We start from the raw sequence: 20,568 nt of genomic DNA on the forward strand, positions 1-20,568 counted from the left end.
TTGTGGGACGAAGGGAGAGGAGAAGGGATCACGTGATCTGCACGGGAATAGTCCGGGCAGGCGGGGCGCGCGCGCAATCCCTGGAAGCCTCTGGACCGTAGTGGGGGGGAAAGGGGCGGAGCGCGCGCCTCGGACCCGCGGAAAGCGACTCTTGAGCGTCTCCATAGGCTGCGACGCAGATGCTCCGCCTACCCCTCCGACCCGCGCTTCCTCATTGGCCAGTGTTGGCGCGAAGGCACGCGAGCCGGCCCCCCACGCACGGGCCGCAGGAAACAATAGAGGCCGCGCGCGCGGAGCGAGCGCTCGTAGCCTCCCCGCCCCTCCTGCAACGCACGACCCCGGGATCCCCCAACCCCTCCCGGCTCTCCTGCCGCCATGGCTGACAAGGAAGGTGAGTGTGCCGAGGCCGGCTCGGGAGGGTGCTGGGTTTCGGGGCTGTGTCGTGGCCTGTTACGCGGCCTAAGACGGAGAGAAGGCCCGACTCTGGCGAGCCTAGTCCCAGTAACTCCGGCCTGAGGAATGAGCTCCCAGCGGGGCGGGCTAACGGCGCGCCGGCTCCTCCGGAGCGGATGCCGGGCGACGCCAGGTCTCGGGCCTAGGCGAGTACGACGCTCCCTGCCAACCCCTCTGCCTGTCGGGACTCGGGGCGTCGCTCCCCAGCCCCGGGCTCGATGCGCAGGCCTCCTCCTGGGTTTCGTGGACTTGGCGCGCGCCACCGTGCTTCGAGGTTGGACAGCATCGCACCAAAGGAGTAACGGAGTGTCCGGCTGGGTGGCCCTAGGACTTCCGGCCCGTGGCGGCCGAGAACGGCATTAGTGCCTGCGACCTAGGAGATTAAGACGACTCTCCATTTCGTTGTCAGAACCCGGGCGCCGCGCCGGTGGCTTTGGAGAGGTTTGTTCGCTTTACGTTTGTGTTTGCTAACTTAACTTGTTTTTTAAAAACATTTTAGCGGCCTTTGACGACGCGGTGGAAGAACGTGTGATCAACGAGGAGTACAAGATATGGAAGAAGAACACCCCATTTCTTTATGATTTGGTGATGACCCATGCCCTGGAGTGGCCCAGCCTAACTGCCCAGTGGCTTCCAGATGTGACCAGGTGACGACAATATCTTGAATATTACTTTGGTAGTTCAGATCTTTGTTTTCTTTTTTTCCTCCTGTCACTCTAGGGGTAGGGGGACATAATCAGAGCCTATGAGTCGTATTTATTTTCCTCGACTAAAAACTAAGGTCGAGAGCATAAGATTATTTTGTAATTTATCCTGCAAGAGAAAACATGCATTTTTGTTGTTACAGTTGTTGTTGTTATGTTTTTGTTTTTCCCTCGGCACTGAGTTGAATAGCCATTCTTATAACTGGGGTTGGCCATGTAATATAAAGTTTGACAGTTTCCAGAAGGTATGAGTCCGGTTTATTCAACCAAACGTGTGATTTCTCAACATATATGATAGCCAGGTTCTTAAATAGCAAGATAAATCTGGTATCTGCCTAGCTGAAGTGGGGGGCAGGTGTTTTCAGCAGTAATGTGTGAGGTTTTCAATAAGTAGATAGGTACCACCAAGAGGGCTAGGGGGTTGTACTGTTTAGTGATTGAGCACCTACTGGCAGGGACTTTGATCGAAGACAGCAAAGAAGGTTGGGTTGTGGGGGGCGGAGGGGGGATGAGACCCTCCAGTGAACCTGCATACACAGAATGTTCTAACCAAGGGGAATGTCTGTCACCATGAAATACCAGAACTGTCTGGAAGAAACAAGTGGCAATACAAAGATGGTGAATGTGGCTGATTACTAATGTAAACTTGTCAGGAGTGAACGTCTGAAATTCAGAGCTAAGATGGGCACAGAATTGGGTTATGAGACTGATTGGGTTCAGCAGGTGGTAGAAATTGGGAGTGAAGAGCTGTTTTGGTTTGAGGGCTAGGAATTGAACCTTGTGCCTGGTAAGAAAGGCAGTGCCTCTACAATCCGTCTCTACTACGTGCGGAATGGAAAGTTGCTGTGCGTTTTACTAGTAACTTAAGAATGAGGCTGCTACCTTTGTAGCAGTGTAGAGGGGAATTGGAGACCTTTATCTGAAGGATGTTGAACAAATCCATGCAGCCATCTCGAATGGCCTGTGTGTGTGTCTGTCTTGTGTGAGTACAGTGCCTGCAGAAGTCAGAAGAGGGCTGGAGCTCCATGGAATGGGAGTTATAGGTCAGGAGCTGCCACGGAAGTGTTGGGACCGGATTCCTGGCTTCCGAAAGAACAGGCAGTGCTCTTTCTGCTGGACGGTCGTCTCTCCAGTCTGTGGGATTGGGCATGTATTAGATTAAAAGCTAGTTGGGAACTCAAGCTTAGCAGAGTTGTCTGTCTGTTCTCAGTGGTTGTTGACCCTACTGTCAGTGTTGAGAGGGTCTGTGGTCTACACACTTGTACTTCCAGCACATAAGAGGCAGAGCAAGAAGATCAGGAGTTCAAGACTAGCCAAGTTTCAGGCCAGCCTGGGTTACATAACACAACTGTCCTCTCCAAAATGTGTGCGTTGGAACTATGACTCCCAAATTTTTAGCTATTACATGATAGTTCATTATAGGTCTTCTCCCACTCCCACACACACTTTTTAAAAACAAAAAGGGAGGGGACAGACTGACTGCATCTTTGCCTCTCAAATTTAGAGAAATTCCTACTGTTGATATCTTGAGACCCAAATTGAAGTTCGTCCTGTTTCTTGGACCCTTATAGTATCTCCATTAGAGTGTCTAGAGTGTCTTACTGGCTTCTCTTCCTTGATATGCTTAAAGTAGTTGGCTTTCGGCATTTCCTAGGTAGTTTACATAATCCCTTTGACAACAATTGTGAGCTTTCATTTAATCCTATTGGTACAGCATCTTTCCCATCCAGACAAAGGGTTTCAAATTGTAATGTGCAAGTCAGCTGTGGGTATTGTAACCTTTGTGTCTCCTACTCTCTAAGGCTTCTGATTCTATAGAACTGAGAATTTGCGTTCCTTAATCTTTATCCATGGTACTGGTACTGTTGGTCTAGGACAATGATTTCAGAAACTCTGCTCTACAATGTAGATTAACTTTTTACAGGAGAACACAAATGGTATCAAGCTACGTCTCTTTTGAAACTTAATATTCCTTGTTGCCTACAGTATAAAATCTAGACTGCCTTAAGCTGACATTCAAGAAATTGGACAGAGATTTTAATTCTCTTTCTAGGTTTCTCATTTGACTTTTCCACTTCCAAAACTAGAATTGGACTTTGCTCTGTTATCTCAGCTGTATTGCTTAATTTCCTCAAATTTCAAATATTTTCATTTCAAATTGGAATAATTCTCCAAAGTATTGAGTTTAAATCTAGCCCAGCCCATAATGTATTAATTTGCTTTTCCTGAATTGGACCTGGGCCCTCATGCATGCCAGTTTCACACACCACTGCTGGACTGTATTCCTCAGCTGTTACCTTCCAGGGTTTTGTGTGCCTTTCATGTGGTGTATACTGCCTAGTATTTGTGTCACTGACTAATTACTTCGTTATTTTTCTTAAACAGCTTTTATGTATGTGTTAGTGTTGTCTTAGTTTGCTTTCTCTTGCTGTGATAAAAAACCACAAACAAAAGCAACTTGGGGAGAAAAGAGTTCTATTTCAGTTTACAATTTATAATCTGTCATGGAAGGTCAGGGTGGAACCTGGAAGTTGGAACTGAAACAGGCCATGGATGAACATGGCCTCTGTCTTGTTCAGTTTGCTTCTTACATAACTCAAAGTCATCTGCCCAGGGATGGCACTGCCCATGATGGGCAAGGTCCTGCATAAATCATTAATCCCAGAAAATGCCTCCACAGGGTTGCCTACAAGCCATTCTGATAACGGCAATTTTTGAGTTGGTTTTCTCTTTTGTTTTGTTTTGTCTACATGTATGTCAGTATATCACTTTGTTCCTGTACCTTGTACTGTGTTCATGGGTAGGCTAGAAGAGGGTATCAGATCCTTGTAAGCCAGCACGTGGATGCTGGAGACTCAACCTGTGTCCTCTGTGAGAACAACAGCGGCTCGACCACTGAGAGTCATCTCCCCAATTCTTGGTCCTGGCTCTCTAAGAAGAGTACCTGTCTTGTGTTTTATTTTGTTTTGAATTTAAGGCATGTGCATATTTTGTCTGTGTGTAAGTGTATACCCCATGTGTGGGTTTGCTGGGTCTGGATTACCTCCATGTGGGTATTGGGAATGGAATGATGGTTCCCTGGAAGGAAGAGCAGCCAGTTTTTTTTTTTTTTTTTTTTTTTTTTTTTTTGAGCTGAGGATGGAACCCAGGGCCTTGTGCTTGCTAGGCAAGCGCTCTACCACTGAGCTAAATCCCCAACCCGCAGCCAGGTTTTCTTAACTGCTGAGCCATCTCTCCAGCCCCAGGGAGTTATGTGTAATCATCTGTGTTTTCAGTAGGAGTGCATGCTGCTCAGTGGTAGAATGTTTAAGTGAATATATAAAGTTTGGGGATGTGGGCCAGTAGATAAAGCAATTGTAGAAGTGTAAGGATCACAATTCAAATCCCAACATTGGTATAAATAGCAGCACACTTGTAATTCCAGGAGGCAAACAGGATCACTAGAATAAACTAAACTAGCAGACCTGGGAGACTCTGGGTTGAGGAGAGTTATTATGTCTTCAGTCTATCTGGAGGAAAAAGATAAGCCAGAGGCCCATTGTCACATTCTAGCCTCCACATGTGTGAGCGCATACATAGATCTATACACACAGAAAGGATGGTTGGTGAGAGACAACTCTAGGGTTAGGGAGAACTGTAGTGAAAAGAAAACTAAATCCAAAGTGTTTGGAGCAGTGTACTTAGTAATCAGGAACACAGTAAATGTTTGGACAGTTTATTTAATGTTCTTTTTTGGTTATTTGGATTCCCCTGGAATTCAGAGATCTATCTGCCTCTGCCCCCTGAGTGCTGGGTTTAAAGGCATGCACCTCTGCCTGCCTAATGTTCTTTTTCTTTTGTGGAATACAAGAACTCTTGGACATGACCAGGCACAAAGCTCTATCTTTGGGGGTTTTTTTTGTTGTTGTTGTTTGTTTTTTGGTCGTGTCTTGTCGTCCCGTCCCGTGGTGTTCCCCCCCCCCCCCAGCTGAGGACCGAACCCAAGGCCTTGCGCTTGCTAGGCAAGCGCTCTACCACTGAGCTAAATCCCCAACCCCTATCATTGGGTTTTACACTGTAGTTTCTCCTTTATTTCTGTCTCTTTCATCTCTTAGAGCTCTTGGTAAACAAAAATATATTGGCATATCTAACATGTTTTCTTTTTACCCATTATAAAGGGTGTGTAGTTATTCACTTTTTTATTTCAATAAACTGGGAGAAAAGTAAGTTTCCTTCGAGTAATTCTAAATTTTTTGGCCAAGGTAAGTAAAAATCCAGTGCTGTATTTGTGCTTTAGCCTAAATAGAGGGCCACTAGAGCCAGGAAATAGACTGCCAAGTGGAGTCAGTGGGTAGAGGTGCCTACTGACAAGCTTGACAAGTTAAGTTTAATCACCTGAACCCATGGGGTGGAAGGAAGAACTGATCCTCAACAGTTGTCATTTATTTTATACCATCGTGGGGAGGGGATTTTGTGTGTGCACTCAGGATCTCCTGGAGCTAGACTTTCAAGTGGTTGTTTCTTGACATGGGAGTTGGGAACTGAACTCAAGTCCTATAAGAAGAGCAACAACCACTATTAACTGCTAAACCATGGTTTTAGTCCCACTTTTTTAAAAGTGAGAAAAAGTCTGAGAACCAGGGAGATAGGTAACAGGAGGATCCCTCAGTCTCACCAGCTAGGCTAACCTAATTGGTGAGCTCCAGGTCAATAAAGCAAGTCTTGTCTTAAAAGAGATAAATAGCATCTTGAGTGGTACTTAAAAAAAAGAGTGATGGGGCTGGAGAGATGGCTCTGTGGTTAAGAGCACCGACTGTTCTTACAGAGGTCCTGAGTTCAATTCCCAGCAACCACATGGTGGCTCACAACCATCTGTGATGTGGTCTTGGCACCTTCTTCTGGGTTACAGGAATATATGCAGGCAGAACACTGTATACATAATAAATTAAAAAAATTAAAAAAAAAAAAGAGTGGTATCTAAATTGTCTTCTGGTATCTACATGCATGTGTGCTTGCACATATGAGGGTTTTGTTGTGTTTAAGTAGGAAGTAGTTTTTACTATCTCAAGATTGAATCATTTGGGTTTGTTTTGTTGTTTTGTTATATGTATATTACTGACTGGTTTCCTGGGTTACCAATTTGAATAGTGGTGATTTGTTATTACAGGCCTGAAGGGAAAGATTTCAGCATTCATCGGCTTGTCCTGGGAACACACACATCAGATGAACAAAACCACCTTGTGATAGCCAGTGTCCAGCTCCCTAATGACGATGCGCAATTTGATGCATCCCATTATGACAGTGAAAAAGGAGGTAAGACTCCAGGATGGAAGAAGTAGTCAGCAGGGGAGACACTGACCCAAAGACAGAAATTAGTTCACAGATGTGGGTTGCTAAGGGGGTTCAAACTTAGATCTTCATCTTTGCTATATAGCAAACTTATTGCCCACCAAGCCATCTCTGTCCTCCAAGGCTGTGTAACTATACAGTTATAAATTATTATTAAGTTTTCCTGTAATGTCCTCCAGCTTTTTTGTCATTCTTTGAAATACAATCCTGTTTGAAGAGCTCAAAATAATTTTTTTAATTTTTTTATTTTTTTTATTTTTTTATTTTTTTGTACTTCAACTGAAAAAACTTTGGTCTATTTATTTTGCTGGTATGTTTGATTAGAATTTAGTCCTGTTCCCCTGAATGTTTATCTTGCTTTGGGGAATTGGTGGTCAGCATGCTCTCTACCACTGAGCTCTTTTCTTTGACTACAGTTTTGTTTTGTATGTCGGTGTACGTGTGTGCCACAGTGCCAGAAGGGGAAATTGTCATACATTAAAGGCAGTTGTAGTCTGCACATTGAGACTGCACATTGAGAACATCTCAAAAGGGCTTCTCTTTCCAAAAACAGTGATGTGAATAACAGCTGTGGATATTTTATGTTATCAAATACCCCAGTGTTTCACACTTCGTTTTTCCTTCCCCATTAAAGTAGTGCTTCACAGATCAGAGAATAGACTTGGTATTTAAAAGGTGTGGGGGAGTGGTGACTTCAAGCAATGGGTACAGTTATGTCTAAATGTCTACATCTTTGGGTGCTGGGTTGTATCTCAGCCATCTCTTTGGGTGGAATTTACTAGTCTTGGATCTATAGGACCCTGGACTCTATTTTCCTAGCACCACAGACACAAAAAGAAAGTGTTTTGAGAGATTATTAGGTAAGTAATTTCCTATCTGAAAGATGAACTTCATTATAAAAATTCATTGTTTGTGATAATGGCTTCATTGTTTGGTTTGTGCTGTTAAAACATATTCTTTGAGATTCTACTAAATTTATGGCCTAGAAAGGTGACTCTATTAGAAGTAGTCAAGGCTTGCTAGGAACTTGTGTTGTGATAATCAAATTAATCTTCACTTCCCTCTCTTTTTAAAAAGAGTTGCTTTTATTGTTGGTATTAATGTATATGGGTGTTTTCTCAGCATGTGTGTCAGTGTGCTATATATGTGCCTGGTGTCTATGGAGGCCAGCACCGGGTGTCAGACCCCTTGGAACTGAAGCTACAGGAGGTTTATGGGCTACCATGTGGGTGCTGAATATCAAAGCCTGGTTCCTCTTGAAAAGCAGGTCTTGCTCTTCACCAGTGAGTCACATCGCTAGCCCACCGGAGTGTTTTCATTGTGATTTGAAGAGTGCTTCTCCTGGTATACACAGATCTGTTCATTTCTGTTGTGTTTGGGTTAGTTTTAATGGTGTTTTGCCTTTGAGAGTGTTTAAAAAAAAACAAACTTGGAAGAATTTTTTACTTTCAGTGAGTTTTTTGTTATTATTTTAGACCTTTCCTATTTTGAATGGCCCTTTCACTTATCTACTTTATAGTGGCAATCTCTAATTTTAAGTAGGTGTGGCTTGGGTTGGGGGTGTTAATGGCTCAGTAGTAATATGTTTATCTAGCAAATGTGTGACCTTAGGTTCAGTCTGCAAAAGAGACACGTCCTAACCTGTTAAAGCTCAGTTTGAGAACTGCATATGGTAGTAGCACATGCCTTGTAATCTCAGAACTTGGAAGGCAGGAGGCTCTTGAGTGTGAAACAAGCTGGGGTGGGCAGACACTGTCTTCAAAACAAAATAATCTGTTTAGATTCTCTGAGCTTCTACTACTGTATTTTAAGTATATGCCCCAAACTGAGATCATGCATTATATGACTTGATTGTCCCTTTTCCTGTGGGTTCTGCCAAGCGTTGGTTTTCTCCTGTGAGACTGTTAGAAGATCGGAGTTGTGTGTAGCTGTGTGCTTACTGCTACCATGTGCTTACACTGCAGTTTTTTCTTTAAAGATTTATTTATTTATGTACATGAGTACACTCTCTCTTGTCTTCAGACACTCTCTCTTGTCTTCAGACACACCAGAAGAGGGCATCGGATCTCTTTACAGATGGTTGTGAGGCACCATGTGGTTGCTGGGAATTGAACTCAGGACCTCTGGAAAAGCAGTCAGTGCTCTTAACCACTGAGCCATCTCTCCAGCCCTAGAGTCTTTTCAAGGACAGGGTATCAATGTGTTCCCCTGGCTTGCGGGCTAGTCTAGCGCTCAAAAGATGTGTTGCATGGTATGTGCACTACAGGGAAAATGGATAAATATGGTGGCTTCAGTCTGTCAGTACTTGGGGAGGCGGAGGTAGTTGATCACTGTGTGTTCCAGGCCAGTCTGATCTATATAGCAGGTTTTAGCCTAGCCAGGGCTACAGTGAAACCTTGTCTCACAATAAATGAATATATATTTTGAGACTGAAGATTACCCAATAGGCCAACAGTGTTACTTACTATTTACATCTTTGCTCTCTGAGAACAAATTTTGTCCTTTAGTTAGCAATACTTTGCTGGTAATAGAGATGTTTGTCTATAATCCCAACACCAGAAGTGGAGATAGCAGTTCAGGTCATCCTTGGCTACATAGTTGTTGGAGGGTAAGGTGGGCCTATACTAAATAAATGAGACCCTGCCAGTCAACCAGTGGATAAGTAAGTAAAGTAACACTTGTTGTTTCTTCCCCCTTTTCCTTTTTTTCTTATTTGTTTGTTTTATACATGTGAGTACACCATTGCTCTCTTCAGACACACAGGAAGGAGGGCATCGGATCCCATTACAGATGGGTGTGAGCCACCATGTGGTTGCTAGGAATTGAACTCAGAACCTCTGCAAGAGGTGCTCTTCACTGCTAAGCCATCTCTCCAGCCCATAAAGTAACATTTGAATAGTGGTGTTAGTGACAGAACTTTTTTTTTTTTTTTTTTTTTTTGGTTTGGTTTGGTTTGGTTTTTCAAAACATGGTTTCTATGTGTTATCCTGGAACTTTTCTCTGTGGACGAGGCTGGCGGCTAACTCAGATCCACCTGCCTCTGCCTCCTGAGTGGTAGAATTAAAAGTATGCATTACCACACCTACACCTGACTTGATGTGCTGTCATAATTTCAATTAATAATGTATTTACTACTAATCTATCTATAATTACAAATGTATGAAAGTTCTTCGGTTCTATAAATGTCTAGGTTCAGTCTTCTAAATATGAGACTTGGTTGCATAAGTACTTTGTATTTATATATATATTTACAGAATTTGGAGGTTTTGGTTCTGTCAGTGGGAAAATTGAAATAGAAATCAAGATCAACCATGAAGGAGAAGTAAACAGGGCCAGGTACATGCCTCAGAACCCTTGCATCATTGCAACGAAGACTCCATCCAGTGATGTTCTTGTTTTTGACTACACAAAGCACCCTTCTAAACCAGGTACCTCCTCTTTTTAATCAGATACAGATTTTTATTTATATTTATATGTATGAGTATTTTACACTTTTCAAGTGAAATAATGCTTTTGTGCAGAAGAAAATCATGATGTCTAACTTCAGCGTTATATATCTGGCAATGGGCCTGTATTTTGTATACTGATATGTTTGTGACATTATTTTGCTTAATAAACCCAGAAAGACAATGGATTGTATATTCTTGATGTATTATTTTGCAGACCCTTCTGGAGAATGCAACCCAGACTTGCGTCTCCGTGGGCATCAGAAGGAAGGTTATGGGCTTTCTTGGAATCCAAATCTCAGCGGGCACTTACTTAGTGCTTCAGATGACCATGTGCGTATCCTTGCGGTTTTGAAGCAGATCTGGGATTGTTACCAATTGGTTTCTTTTTTGGGATATGCGGGGAAGTGAGAATCTTTTATATAATGGTTAATTTTACATTTAAGACCATCTGCCTGTGGGACATCAGCGCGGTTCCCAAAGAAGGAAAAGTGGTGGATGCAAAGACCATCTTTACAGGGCACACAGCAGTAGTGGAGGACGTTTCCTGGCATCTGCTCCACGAGTCTCTGTTCGGGTCAGTTGCTGATGACCAGAAACTCATGATGTAAGTGGAGCCCATTGTTTATTTTTAATGCATATATTTTCACAGTTTTGTGTTAGTCACCATGTCAAGTTTCTTTTTCTGTTCTCTCTTTTTGTTTTTGTTAATTAAGTTGGGATACTCGTTCAAACAATACTTCCAAGCCAAGCCACTCGGTTGATGCTCACACAGCTGAAGTGAATTGCTTATCTTTCAATCCTTATAGTGAGTTCATTCTTGCCACAGGATCAGCTGACAAGGTAGGTTTGCCTTGTTAACTTGAGGTTTTAAATTTTATGGGTATGGGTGTTTTCACAGACGTGTTTTGAGCACAGTGCCTGGTACCTGTTGAGGTCAGATCTGAGATTTAATTTTACAAATGTTTGTGAGCCACCAAGTAGGTGCTGAGTTAATGTTTTCTTTTAGTTAAAGGTTTTCTGTTCTTTTGTAATTTTTAAAAAGAGCTTATTATTAGATTGGCAGGATGCCTCAGTGAGTAAAGGCACTGACTGGAGTCTGGAGATCTCAGAATTACATTTATCTATTTATTTGGGAGGGGTGGAGGAGGCGCATATGCCATGACACCTGTAGGGCCCAAAGGACAACTCTCCAGAGCCTGTTCTCCCGCTGTTTGGGTTCTGGAATCAAACTCATTTTGTCAGGCTTGTCAGCAAGCACCCTTACCCATAAACCATCTTGTTATCTCTAGGGTGCTCTTATTTAATAAGTTAATACTAATTTATGTTTTCTTTTTGTACATAGACTGTTGCCTTGTGGGATCTGAGAAATCTGAAACTCAAGTTGCATTCCTTTGAATCACATAAGGATGAAATATTCCAAGTAAGAGAAATCAATGTGCTTACCCCATCCCTTCCCTCCTTTCTTTCATCTCCCTTTATCATACAGCAAACCTGCTCAGGTTAGTAGAACTTTAGAGCCTGAAACAGTTCTAAAGAAGAAAAAATTTTTTACACCTATGCTGTTTTCTTAGGATATTAAGAAACTAGTGCTGGATTTTTGGGTACATGCTTATAATCCCAGTACTTGGGGAACTGGGGGTTAGAGACAGGATTTTTCTGCATATTCCTGACCATCTGGAACTTATTTTATAGACTAGGCTGGTCTTGAACCCAGAGGTCTGCCTGTTAAATGCTGGGATTAGAGGAGTGCACCACCACAGCTGCCTCTTTTCTGATTTTTAAAGTGATTTTGTGCTGTGTGGTCATGATGCACACCTTTATCCCAGCACTTGGGAGGCAAAGGCAAGTGGATTTCTGAGTTCTGGGGCTGCCAGGTTTATTGCACAGAAAAAGAAAAACCCTGTTTCTAAGAACTAAAGTATGTGCATGTGCATATGTGTGGAGGTGTTTTGCCTACACATGTGTTTTGTGCACCTCAGAGACCAGTTACAGGTGATTTCGAGCTACTGTGTGTGCATTCTAGGAATTGAACCCTGGTCTTCGAGAAAATTGGCCAGTACTCTGAGCCATATCTCCAGCCCCACCTTTTTTACTATTTTAGCCATTGCTGGAGTCCTGTGTGCCCCTTTTTTAATAGCCTGGTCCCTCTGGCTCAGACAATTGTCTGCTGTTTTAAAACACATGCTCTTAAGGCAGTGTGCGGACTACTTAGCAGCCTTCTCTCTCAAGCTTGAATTTTATAGTGAAGGCAGGCATTACAGTACATGACTCTAGTCCAACACAGAGGTAGCTTACAACTCCTGAGTTCATCTTGAGCTATCTTATAAGAGACCCTACGTTCATGAAGACTGCTAATAATCCCAGGAGGCAGGAAGAAGAGGCAAGAGAATGAAATACAAGGTCATTCTTATCTAAATAGACTAAGTGTTGAACATATTTTGTCCTTGACTCCTCGTGGTGGTGATGTTGCTTGAAATAATACATTTTTCCCTAACCCGTTAGTCAATAATACCTTTCTTGTGCCATGAGCCAGCATTTTCTCAATAAATAGGAACAGAATTCGTGATTGTTGTTTGTATCTTACAGCTAACGTGATTGTAAGGAATCTTTGAGGAGAAAGGTAGAAGGAGCCTATCCTGTGTTATGTGACACAACGAGCAGTTGAGAAAATTATAGATTTATGTCACCTGTCAATATTTTAGTTTACATTTCAGAATTGAACTTGTTTTGACTAAAAGGCAGATTGGGTATAAATAATTTGTCAGGAAGAGGAGGAAAATAAGGTTTCAAGGGTGTTTCTGTTTCAGTATGTATGGTTAAGGCAAGAGGCACAAAATTTTGAAGCCAATTTGAGCCGTATGCTCTGAGGCCCTATTGAGCCAAACCGTGGAACACTGTAAAATGGAACAGAAGCTAATATCCTATCTTTAGTGATGAGTTATTCTCACGTGAGAAGTATCTGTCAGGTTTAACCATATCCTTTTATTAATGAAGTTTTTCTTCACTCTCGGGTATAGGTTCAATGGTCACCTCACAATGAGACTATCTTAGCTTCCAGTGGCACTGATCGTCGGCTGAATGTCTGGGATCTAAGGTGAGTTTTATGTTAATTACTCTATCCTGAAGTTATTTGGATGGGGGTGTTCTGTGGACAGCTGTCCTCCAGTTCCTTCGATAGGCCAAACTCAAGCAATCTCCTGCCTCTGCTTCCTGAGTGCCGCCAAGCTTAGCAAAATCACTCTCTTTACATTGTTCAAACACAGGTACCGAGTGTAATGTTGTTTTTCTTCTTTCTTTTTTTTTTCTTTCTTTTTAAGTAAAATTGGAGAAGAACAGTCCCCAGAAGATGCAGAGGATGGCCCACCAGAGTTGTTGGTATGTCACACAAGTCAGGCACTTGGGGATCTTAAAGCTTTTTAAATAGTGAAATATGTCTATATTTAATATCTTTGTTTTGGTCCTTCTTCCAGTTTATTCATGGTGGTCACACTGCCAAGATATCTGACTTCTCCTGGAATCCCAATGAACCTTGGGTAATTTGTTCTGTATCAGAAGACAATATCATGCAAGTGTGGCAGATGGTAAGTGGCTGTTTGTTTATACAAAGCTAGATGGGAGACGTAATTCCTTTCTTACCTATGTATGTAACTCTGAATGATGTAGAGATAGACACACGCTTTGTAGACACGGCTGCCATCTGTGTTCAGTTTTCTTTGGATCTGATTTAAGTATTTTTGTGTCTTTTTTTTTTTTTTTTTCTTAATGTTTTTGTTTTGAGGCAAGGTCTCATGTAGTCCTGTCTGGTCAACTCTTATATGTGTCATTTTGAATTCTGCCTCTTTTCAATTTTTTTTTTTTTTTTTTTTTTTTTTTTTTTTTTTTTTTCCTGGGGCTGGGGACCGAACCCAGGACCTTGCGCTTCCTAGATAAGCGCTCTACCACTGAGCCAAATCCCCAACCCCTTCAATGTTTTTTGGTTTGGTTTTTCAGGACAGGGTTTCTCTGTATAGCCCTGGCTGTCCTAGAACTCGCTTTGTAGACCAGGCTGGATCTATCAGCCTCTGCTTCCAGAGTTCTGGGATTGGTGATGTGTAGCGCCACTGCTACCTGGCTCAACCTTTCTTTATCAGATTGTGCCACTGGTTATTTTTAGCTTAACTAAATAAAAATTAATCTTCTCTTTGTTTTATTCAGTGTGGCTATACTTAGAGACTTTAAAGCTCTAAGAATTCTTTTTTTTTTTTTTTTTTTTTTTTTTTTTTTTTTTCGGAGCTGGGGACCGAACCCAGGGCCTTGCGCTTCCTAGGCAAGCGCTCTACCACTGAGCTAAATCCCCAACCCCTAAGAATTCTTCATGTCTCTTCACCTCTGGGTCTAGTTAAATCATCATATTAGATTTAAAAGTATTTGCCTGACATTAGAGTGTCATTTTTGTTTGTTTGTTTTTCAAGAAGTTGAGACATTCTTCTTTAAAGAGAATTTTAAAATCGTTTAGCAGTTCGTGATGTGGCGGCCTTTTTTAAGATAGTCTTCAGACAATAGAGACCTAAAAGGTTGTGTTTGGGATTTATTTACATGTGTGAGTATTTTTCCTGCATTATTTATGTGTACCATGTGCATGCAGTGCCTCTGGAGGCCAAAAGGAGGGCATCAGATTCCCCTTGGCCTGCAGATGCAGATATTAAGATGGTGAGGTACCATGTGGGTGCTTAGAACTGAACCTGGGTTCTTTGCAAGAACAAGTACTCTTTACCACTGACTCCTGGATTTAATTCATAGCAATCTACCTGCCTCTAGGGGTTTTTTGTTTGTTGGTTTGGTTTTTTTCTCTTTCTTTCTTCCTTTTTTTTGGGGGGGGGATGGGGGAGACAGGGTCTTACTGTGTAGCTCTGGCCATCCTGGAACTCACTCTAGACTAGCCTGGCCTTGAATTCACCTGCCTCTGCATCCCCCAGGTTATAGAACTCAGGGTCTTGTGTGTGGTAAACACTCTCTACCACTGAGCCAAAATTTAGTAAACATCAGAAGAGCCATCGTTCTGAGGTTCCGCCATGAGCTTTGCACTAGCTATTAAGTTTAGACTTGTTCTAGATATTTGCATGTTAACATTTAAGCGAGAAAAGAAAGCTGTAGATTTGGTAGTTTTTTCATTTAAGTGGGGTTTTCTTTTTGGGCCCCATATGTTTTAATTTACTTCCTCAAGACTGAGATTGACAACAAATTTCCTTTGGCTTTGGTCATTCTCTTTATCATTGGTTACTTAGCCTGATTTGTTTATTTATTTATTTTTTTTGGTTCTTTTTTTTTCGGAGCTGGGGACCGAACCCAGGGCCTTGCGCTTCCTAGGTAAGCGCTCTACCACTGAGCTAAATCCCCAGCCCCTCTTAGCCTGATTTATAAAGGGCCCTACATTATCCAAAAAAAGACAACCCTGTTACATGTTTGTCCTGTCAGCCATCCAGAATGTACCTGATCATTACCTGGAATTGCTTGAGTGTGAGTTTATTAGGCCATTTTGAATTCTGCTAGTGTTTGAGGGTAGCCATCATTAGAGCTCTAGGCCTCTCCTTCCTTTAGAGGATAGGACGTTATTCTTGACTGGTCGAGGTGGGTGCAGGTCTGTTTCTTAGAACCTGGCTTAGGAGCAGTTCATTTCTGGGCGCTCAGTTTTCATCATTTTGGCAAGTGTGGCCCTGTATAATATCTTCAATCTGGGGTTTCTCTGAAGCAGCAGGAAAATCAATTGGGCTTATTTTGTTTGTTTTCCATGGACCCTTTGGACTGTCTTTGTTGCTTAAAGATCTCAAAAGAAAGCTTAAAATTTAACTGCTCCTGTGAGGTCCTTCAGTTGTCACTCCCTCCCTGTGTAAGGATAAGCGTATTACATATTGAAGGAAACAGTCCTTGGAAAGCAGTGTAGCAGGAACACTCCTAATTTAGTAGCATGCGAACAGTAAAAGACTCAGGAAGTGTTGGGGTTTTTTGTTTTGTTTTTTAATTTGTAATGCCTATCTGTTTTAAATTCTGATTATTGGGGTTGGGGATTTAGCTCAGTGGTAGAGCGCTTGCCTAGGAAGCGCAAGGCCCTGGGTTCGGTCCCCAGCTCCGAAAAAAAAGAACAAAAAAGAAAAAAATTCTGATTATTTTTCCCATAGGAGTAAGCAGTCTTAACTGACATCATTACCCTTCTCAAACACATAGCTAACCTTTGATTATGTCAACAGCTTGGTTTTTAGATAATGATTGTTGGTTTTAGTGAGAACTTGTTTTATTTCAAGACAGGGTTTCTCTGTGTAGCCATCTTCCATCCTAGAATTCACATTGTAGATCAGGCTGGCTTTGAACTCAGAGATCCTCTTGTCTCTGCCTCCCAAGTACTGGGATTAAAGGCACACATCACCACTGCCTAAATCTAAGCCTGGTTTTTCGAAAGAAGAAAGCACCAGTAGACAGGCACCAGATCTTTATGTATAAATGTCATAGCTATAGGTTAAATTTTACATTAAAATGTAAGATTAGTGTAAAGATTTCATAGCATAGCCATTTTTATTACATAGAGCAAGCCAACCTAGTTTATGAATGATACAACAAAGATTGTGTCACTTGGCATTTGAATTATGAATGAGAAATTAAACATAAGGCTTTTCACAAATATTATATCATACCTTTAGTAAAAGTCTTACATTCATCACTTGTAAGAATATTCCTGGAAAAGAAGCATAGAAATTAATATTTTTTTTTTGGGGGGGTTCTTTTTTTGGAGCTGGGGACCGAACCCAGGGCCTTGCGCTTCCTAGGCAAGCGCTCTACCACTGAACTAAATCCCCAACCCCACATTAGTTATTTTTGATTACTACAAACTGGTTTTATGTCCTATAATTTTTGCATTACTCATGGCTATTTTTTAAAGATTTACTTTAGAGAGTGTGTATGTGGGCGTATGCAAACAGGCCACTGCGTTCTGGTGTCAGAGGAGGCAATAGGAGGAGTCTGATACCTTGGAGTTGGAGTTGCAGGTAGTTGTGAGCTGTTTGACCTGAGTGCTAGGAGCTGAACTCTGGTCCTTTAGAAGAGCAACAAGCACTCTTAACACTGAGACGTTTCTCCAACTTTGATATATTGTATTTTAAAACAGTTTTATTCCTTGTCATGCACCTGTCTAAAATTATATGCAGTGGTAGTTCTGAATATATTGTGGGGCCAGGCACAGCTTTAATCTCAGGACTCGGGTATCTCTGTGGTTCAAAACCAGCTGGTGTTCTACATACTGAATTCCAAGACTGCTGGGCCTATGTAGAGACCCTAACTCCAAAGAAAAGCCAAGAAAGGCCAGGAATGGTGGTGCACGCCTTTAGTCCCAGTGGCACTTGGGAAACAGAGACATTTGAGAGGCATCTCTGGGTTTAAAGGCAGCCAGGGTTACACAGAGAGGAAACCCTGTCTCAGAAAAAGAGAAGGGGTTGGGGATTTAGCTCAGTGGTAGAGTGCGTCCCTAGCAAGCACAAGGCCCTGGGTTCGGTCCCCAGCTCCGAAAAAAAGAAAAAGGAAAAAAAAAAGAAAAAAGAAAAAGAGAAGATGTTAAGAGAGTGGACTAAATCCAGGCACACTGCCTCCATTGTGGGTTATATCCATGTAATACGTAGTACATGCTTAGGCTTTGTCTGACTTTTGGCATAGAACTGCTAAGAAAGCATTGGAATTTCCAGCTCATTTTATCCTGTTTATAATGATGTCCCTTGTGGGTCATCTATGAGTAAAGGCAATTTTGGTGGCACCCTAGATAGCCTCACAGTTGGGCTAGTCAACAGAATTGCTGACAAACATTTGGAACTCTCAGCCTTCCCAGTGGGAAAGGAGAAGTTTAAGCTTCCAGATTTTGGTGTTCACATTGACTTGCTTGGACAGTAGTATGAATAAATAGTCTGTGCCTGCTCCCTGTTGTATTTATCTCTTCCACTTGGTCCCTTGGTTACATCCACTATAATAAACCCAGTAATAAACAGGGTGTGTATGGTGGCCCTGTATTCCTAGTTCTTGGGAAGGGGGACTTGTACGTGCACAAAGATAAATGTTAAAATCTCTTGTTCTGTGTAATTGTAGCAAGTTTTCAAATCAAGCAAAGAAGTTCCTTGCAAAACTCCCAAATTTTATAGCAATGGTGAATAGAAATGGCACGATAATTCTGTAGATTGGAGCTTGCAGTGACCCCCTGAGGTGGTATCTGTCAAGTCTACTGATGAGTATTGACATGAAATACCACCACCACCACCCACCACCCACCACCCTTTATTTAGTTGTGGTTTTGATAAAGTTACAGATAGTGGCTGCTGGCAACAATAAATTTTGCCCAGATGTTAGTCGTTTGGGGATTTAAGATTAATCTGTTTTGTCACCTTGTGGAGATAGGGGTTAGTTTATGTGAAAGCGGTTTTTTCAAAAACATTTATAAATTGAGATTTGGACATAGGCCTTGTTCAGAGTTACTTAAATTTTGCCATTCAGTGAGTTTTATACTCCTAGAGTTACACATCACAAACATTTTTTAAAAATTCTGTCATCCCAAAAAGAAATTCTGTGCTCATAATCATCACTTCCCTGTGTATTTCGTAGAGACTTTCTGGGTTTTATTTTAGCAATTAACAATAATTTCTCTATTTAGAGGGTTTGGGATGATGATCATCTATATTTAGTGAAAGTGCCCTCTACAGGAGGCCGTGACCTGTCCTTGTTTTTATTGAGCACGCTGCACTAACTTACGATTCACACTGGTTGCATGTTGCATGTTGCTGTTTTTATTCAACAGTAGTTGTTAAGTTAGAAATGTCTGATCTGACCCCGCTTGAAATGTTATCAGGTACCTTGGCATAATACTTTATAGAAATATATCTTAAAGAAATAATTTGTCTTAATGCTAAATACCCTCCTCTCTTTATTTATTTATTTTATTTTATTTTTTGGCAGGCAGAGAACATTTATAATGATGAAGACCCTGAAGGAAGTGTGGATCCAGAAGGACAAGGATCCTAGATATGTCTGCACTTGTGATTTTAGACTCTCCTTGTTTTCCTCTGAAGCCTGAGATGGATTTAACATTGTTTGGGACACAGACTTTGTTCAGCTGTCCAACTTCAATAGGTCCCACCAACAATGCTATTAGCCCAAACCATGGGTGTTTTCTAAATCTTAACTGGGGGGCTTAATTCAGCAAAGCCTCCATTGGTGGCTCCAGTTGTGGCTGGATAGCTGAACAGAGTCTGTTTTTTGTTGTGTGTGGTTTTTACTTCCTTTTTTTTTTTTTTTTTTTTTTCTTTCTTTCTTTTTTTTTTTTTAATTTTTTTTTTCTTTTTTAAACTTGGGACCACCAAGTTGTAAAGATGTACGTTTTTACCTGGCAGTTGTACCACTGGTGCACTGTCATGTTGAGAAAGAGTGGATTGCTAGTTTGTATTTGTTTCTAAGATTAAATTAATCCTTGATAAACGTTGCTTTTGTAGGGTTAGTCTTTGACCACTATAGTTTGACGCCATCTCCATTTTGGCTAACCTGTCTCACCATCAGGCCTGTTAACTCTCCATGACTAACTGTGTAAGTGCTTATAACGGAATAAATTGCTTTTCTATATAGCCCCATGCTGGTGGGTTTTATTTAGTATCCATCAGACAACAGTCTCTGGCTTCTGGAAGAATTTGTTCGAATGACAGTTGTTTTCCATGATTTTGACTATCGCGATTAGAATAAACATAATAGACCTACAACCATAGATAAAAGAGAGCTTTACTCCAGTTGGGGAAATTGTGAAGACATTACTGAATAGAGTACACAAATCAGCTGTGGTAAAATGACATATTCTTGAAGTTTTCTCTAGAGAGCTCCATGGTTTCCAAGAATCTCGGAGGCAGTGTGATAGAGAACTTAAGGCATAGTTTAAATTTGAAAGACACTTGAACTGTTTTACAGAGAGCTAATATCTGACGAATGTTTTTCATTGGAACCCCTACTTTTAAAGTATAGTCGGTGCCTTTATTGGCACGTGGCGATAGCTGGGAAAAGTAACTGCTTTTGCTTGGACTGACCAGCTGAGTCTCACCTCCAGAACCATTTGTGATCTTTGGGAAAGTTTGAAAAACCAAGTGTCTGATCCAAATCTGAAGTCATTTCTAGGAGTTCTGGTTACATTAGCATGTAGTAAAAATTATCAAGCTGGGCATGGTGGTGCACACTTAATCCTAGCTCTTGTGAGGCAGGTAGAGTTCCATGAGTTTGAGTCCCTCCTCTGAGTCCCAGGACAGCCAGAGCAGCAATCCATGGTGATGGTGACTCTGGAGGGTGGGATGTGTCTTGGGTCGTGCTTGATGGTGCACACCTGTAGTCCCAGCAGTTGGGAGGTAGAAGCAAGATCAGAAGTTCAAGGTCATCCTGACCTACATAACAAGTTAGAAACCAGGCTAGACTACTTGAGGCCTGGTCTCAAAAACAAGCCTGTCGTGCCTTTAGTCCCAGCACTCCAGAGGTAGAGGCAGGCAGAGCTCCGAGTTCAGGGCCAACATTGTCTACAAAGTGAGTTCTAGGCCATCCAGGACTATATATATAAGTGGGGTCTTGTGGTGGTTTTAATTTGACACTATTTTAAGAGT

At 41.8% G+C, this 20,568-nt stretch overlaps 1 protein-coding gene across 1 annotated transcript; it reads left to right on the plus strand.

Moving 5' to 3' along the window:
- The first annotated feature begins 247 nt into the window (after positions 1-247).
- Positions 248-19,563, plus strand: Rbbp4 (RB binding protein 4, chromatin remodeling factor). The gene is made up of 12 exons (XM_032897246.1): positions 248-391; positions 953-1,100; positions 6,304-6,449; positions 9,740-9,913; positions 10,149-10,264; positions 10,378-10,538; positions 10,648-10,774; positions 11,277-11,354; positions 12,952-13,028; positions 13,252-13,309; positions 13,405-13,515; positions 18,896-19,563. The coding sequence occupies exons 1-12, from the start codon at positions 376-378 to the stop codon at positions 18,959-18,961; spliced, it is 1,278 nt and encodes a 425-aa protein (XP_032753137.1). The 5' UTR covers positions 248-375; the 3' UTR covers positions 18,962-19,563.
- Positions 19,564-20,568: the final 1,005 nt, after the last annotated feature.

The sequence above is a fragment of the Rattus rattus genome, chromosome 1 (genome assembly GCF_011064425.1).
Source record: "Rattus rattus isolate New Zealand chromosome 1, Rrattus_CSIRO_v1, whole genome shotgun sequence".
In the NCBI taxonomy this organism is placed as follows: domain Eukaryota; kingdom Metazoa; phylum Chordata; class Mammalia; order Rodentia; family Muridae; genus Rattus; species Rattus rattus.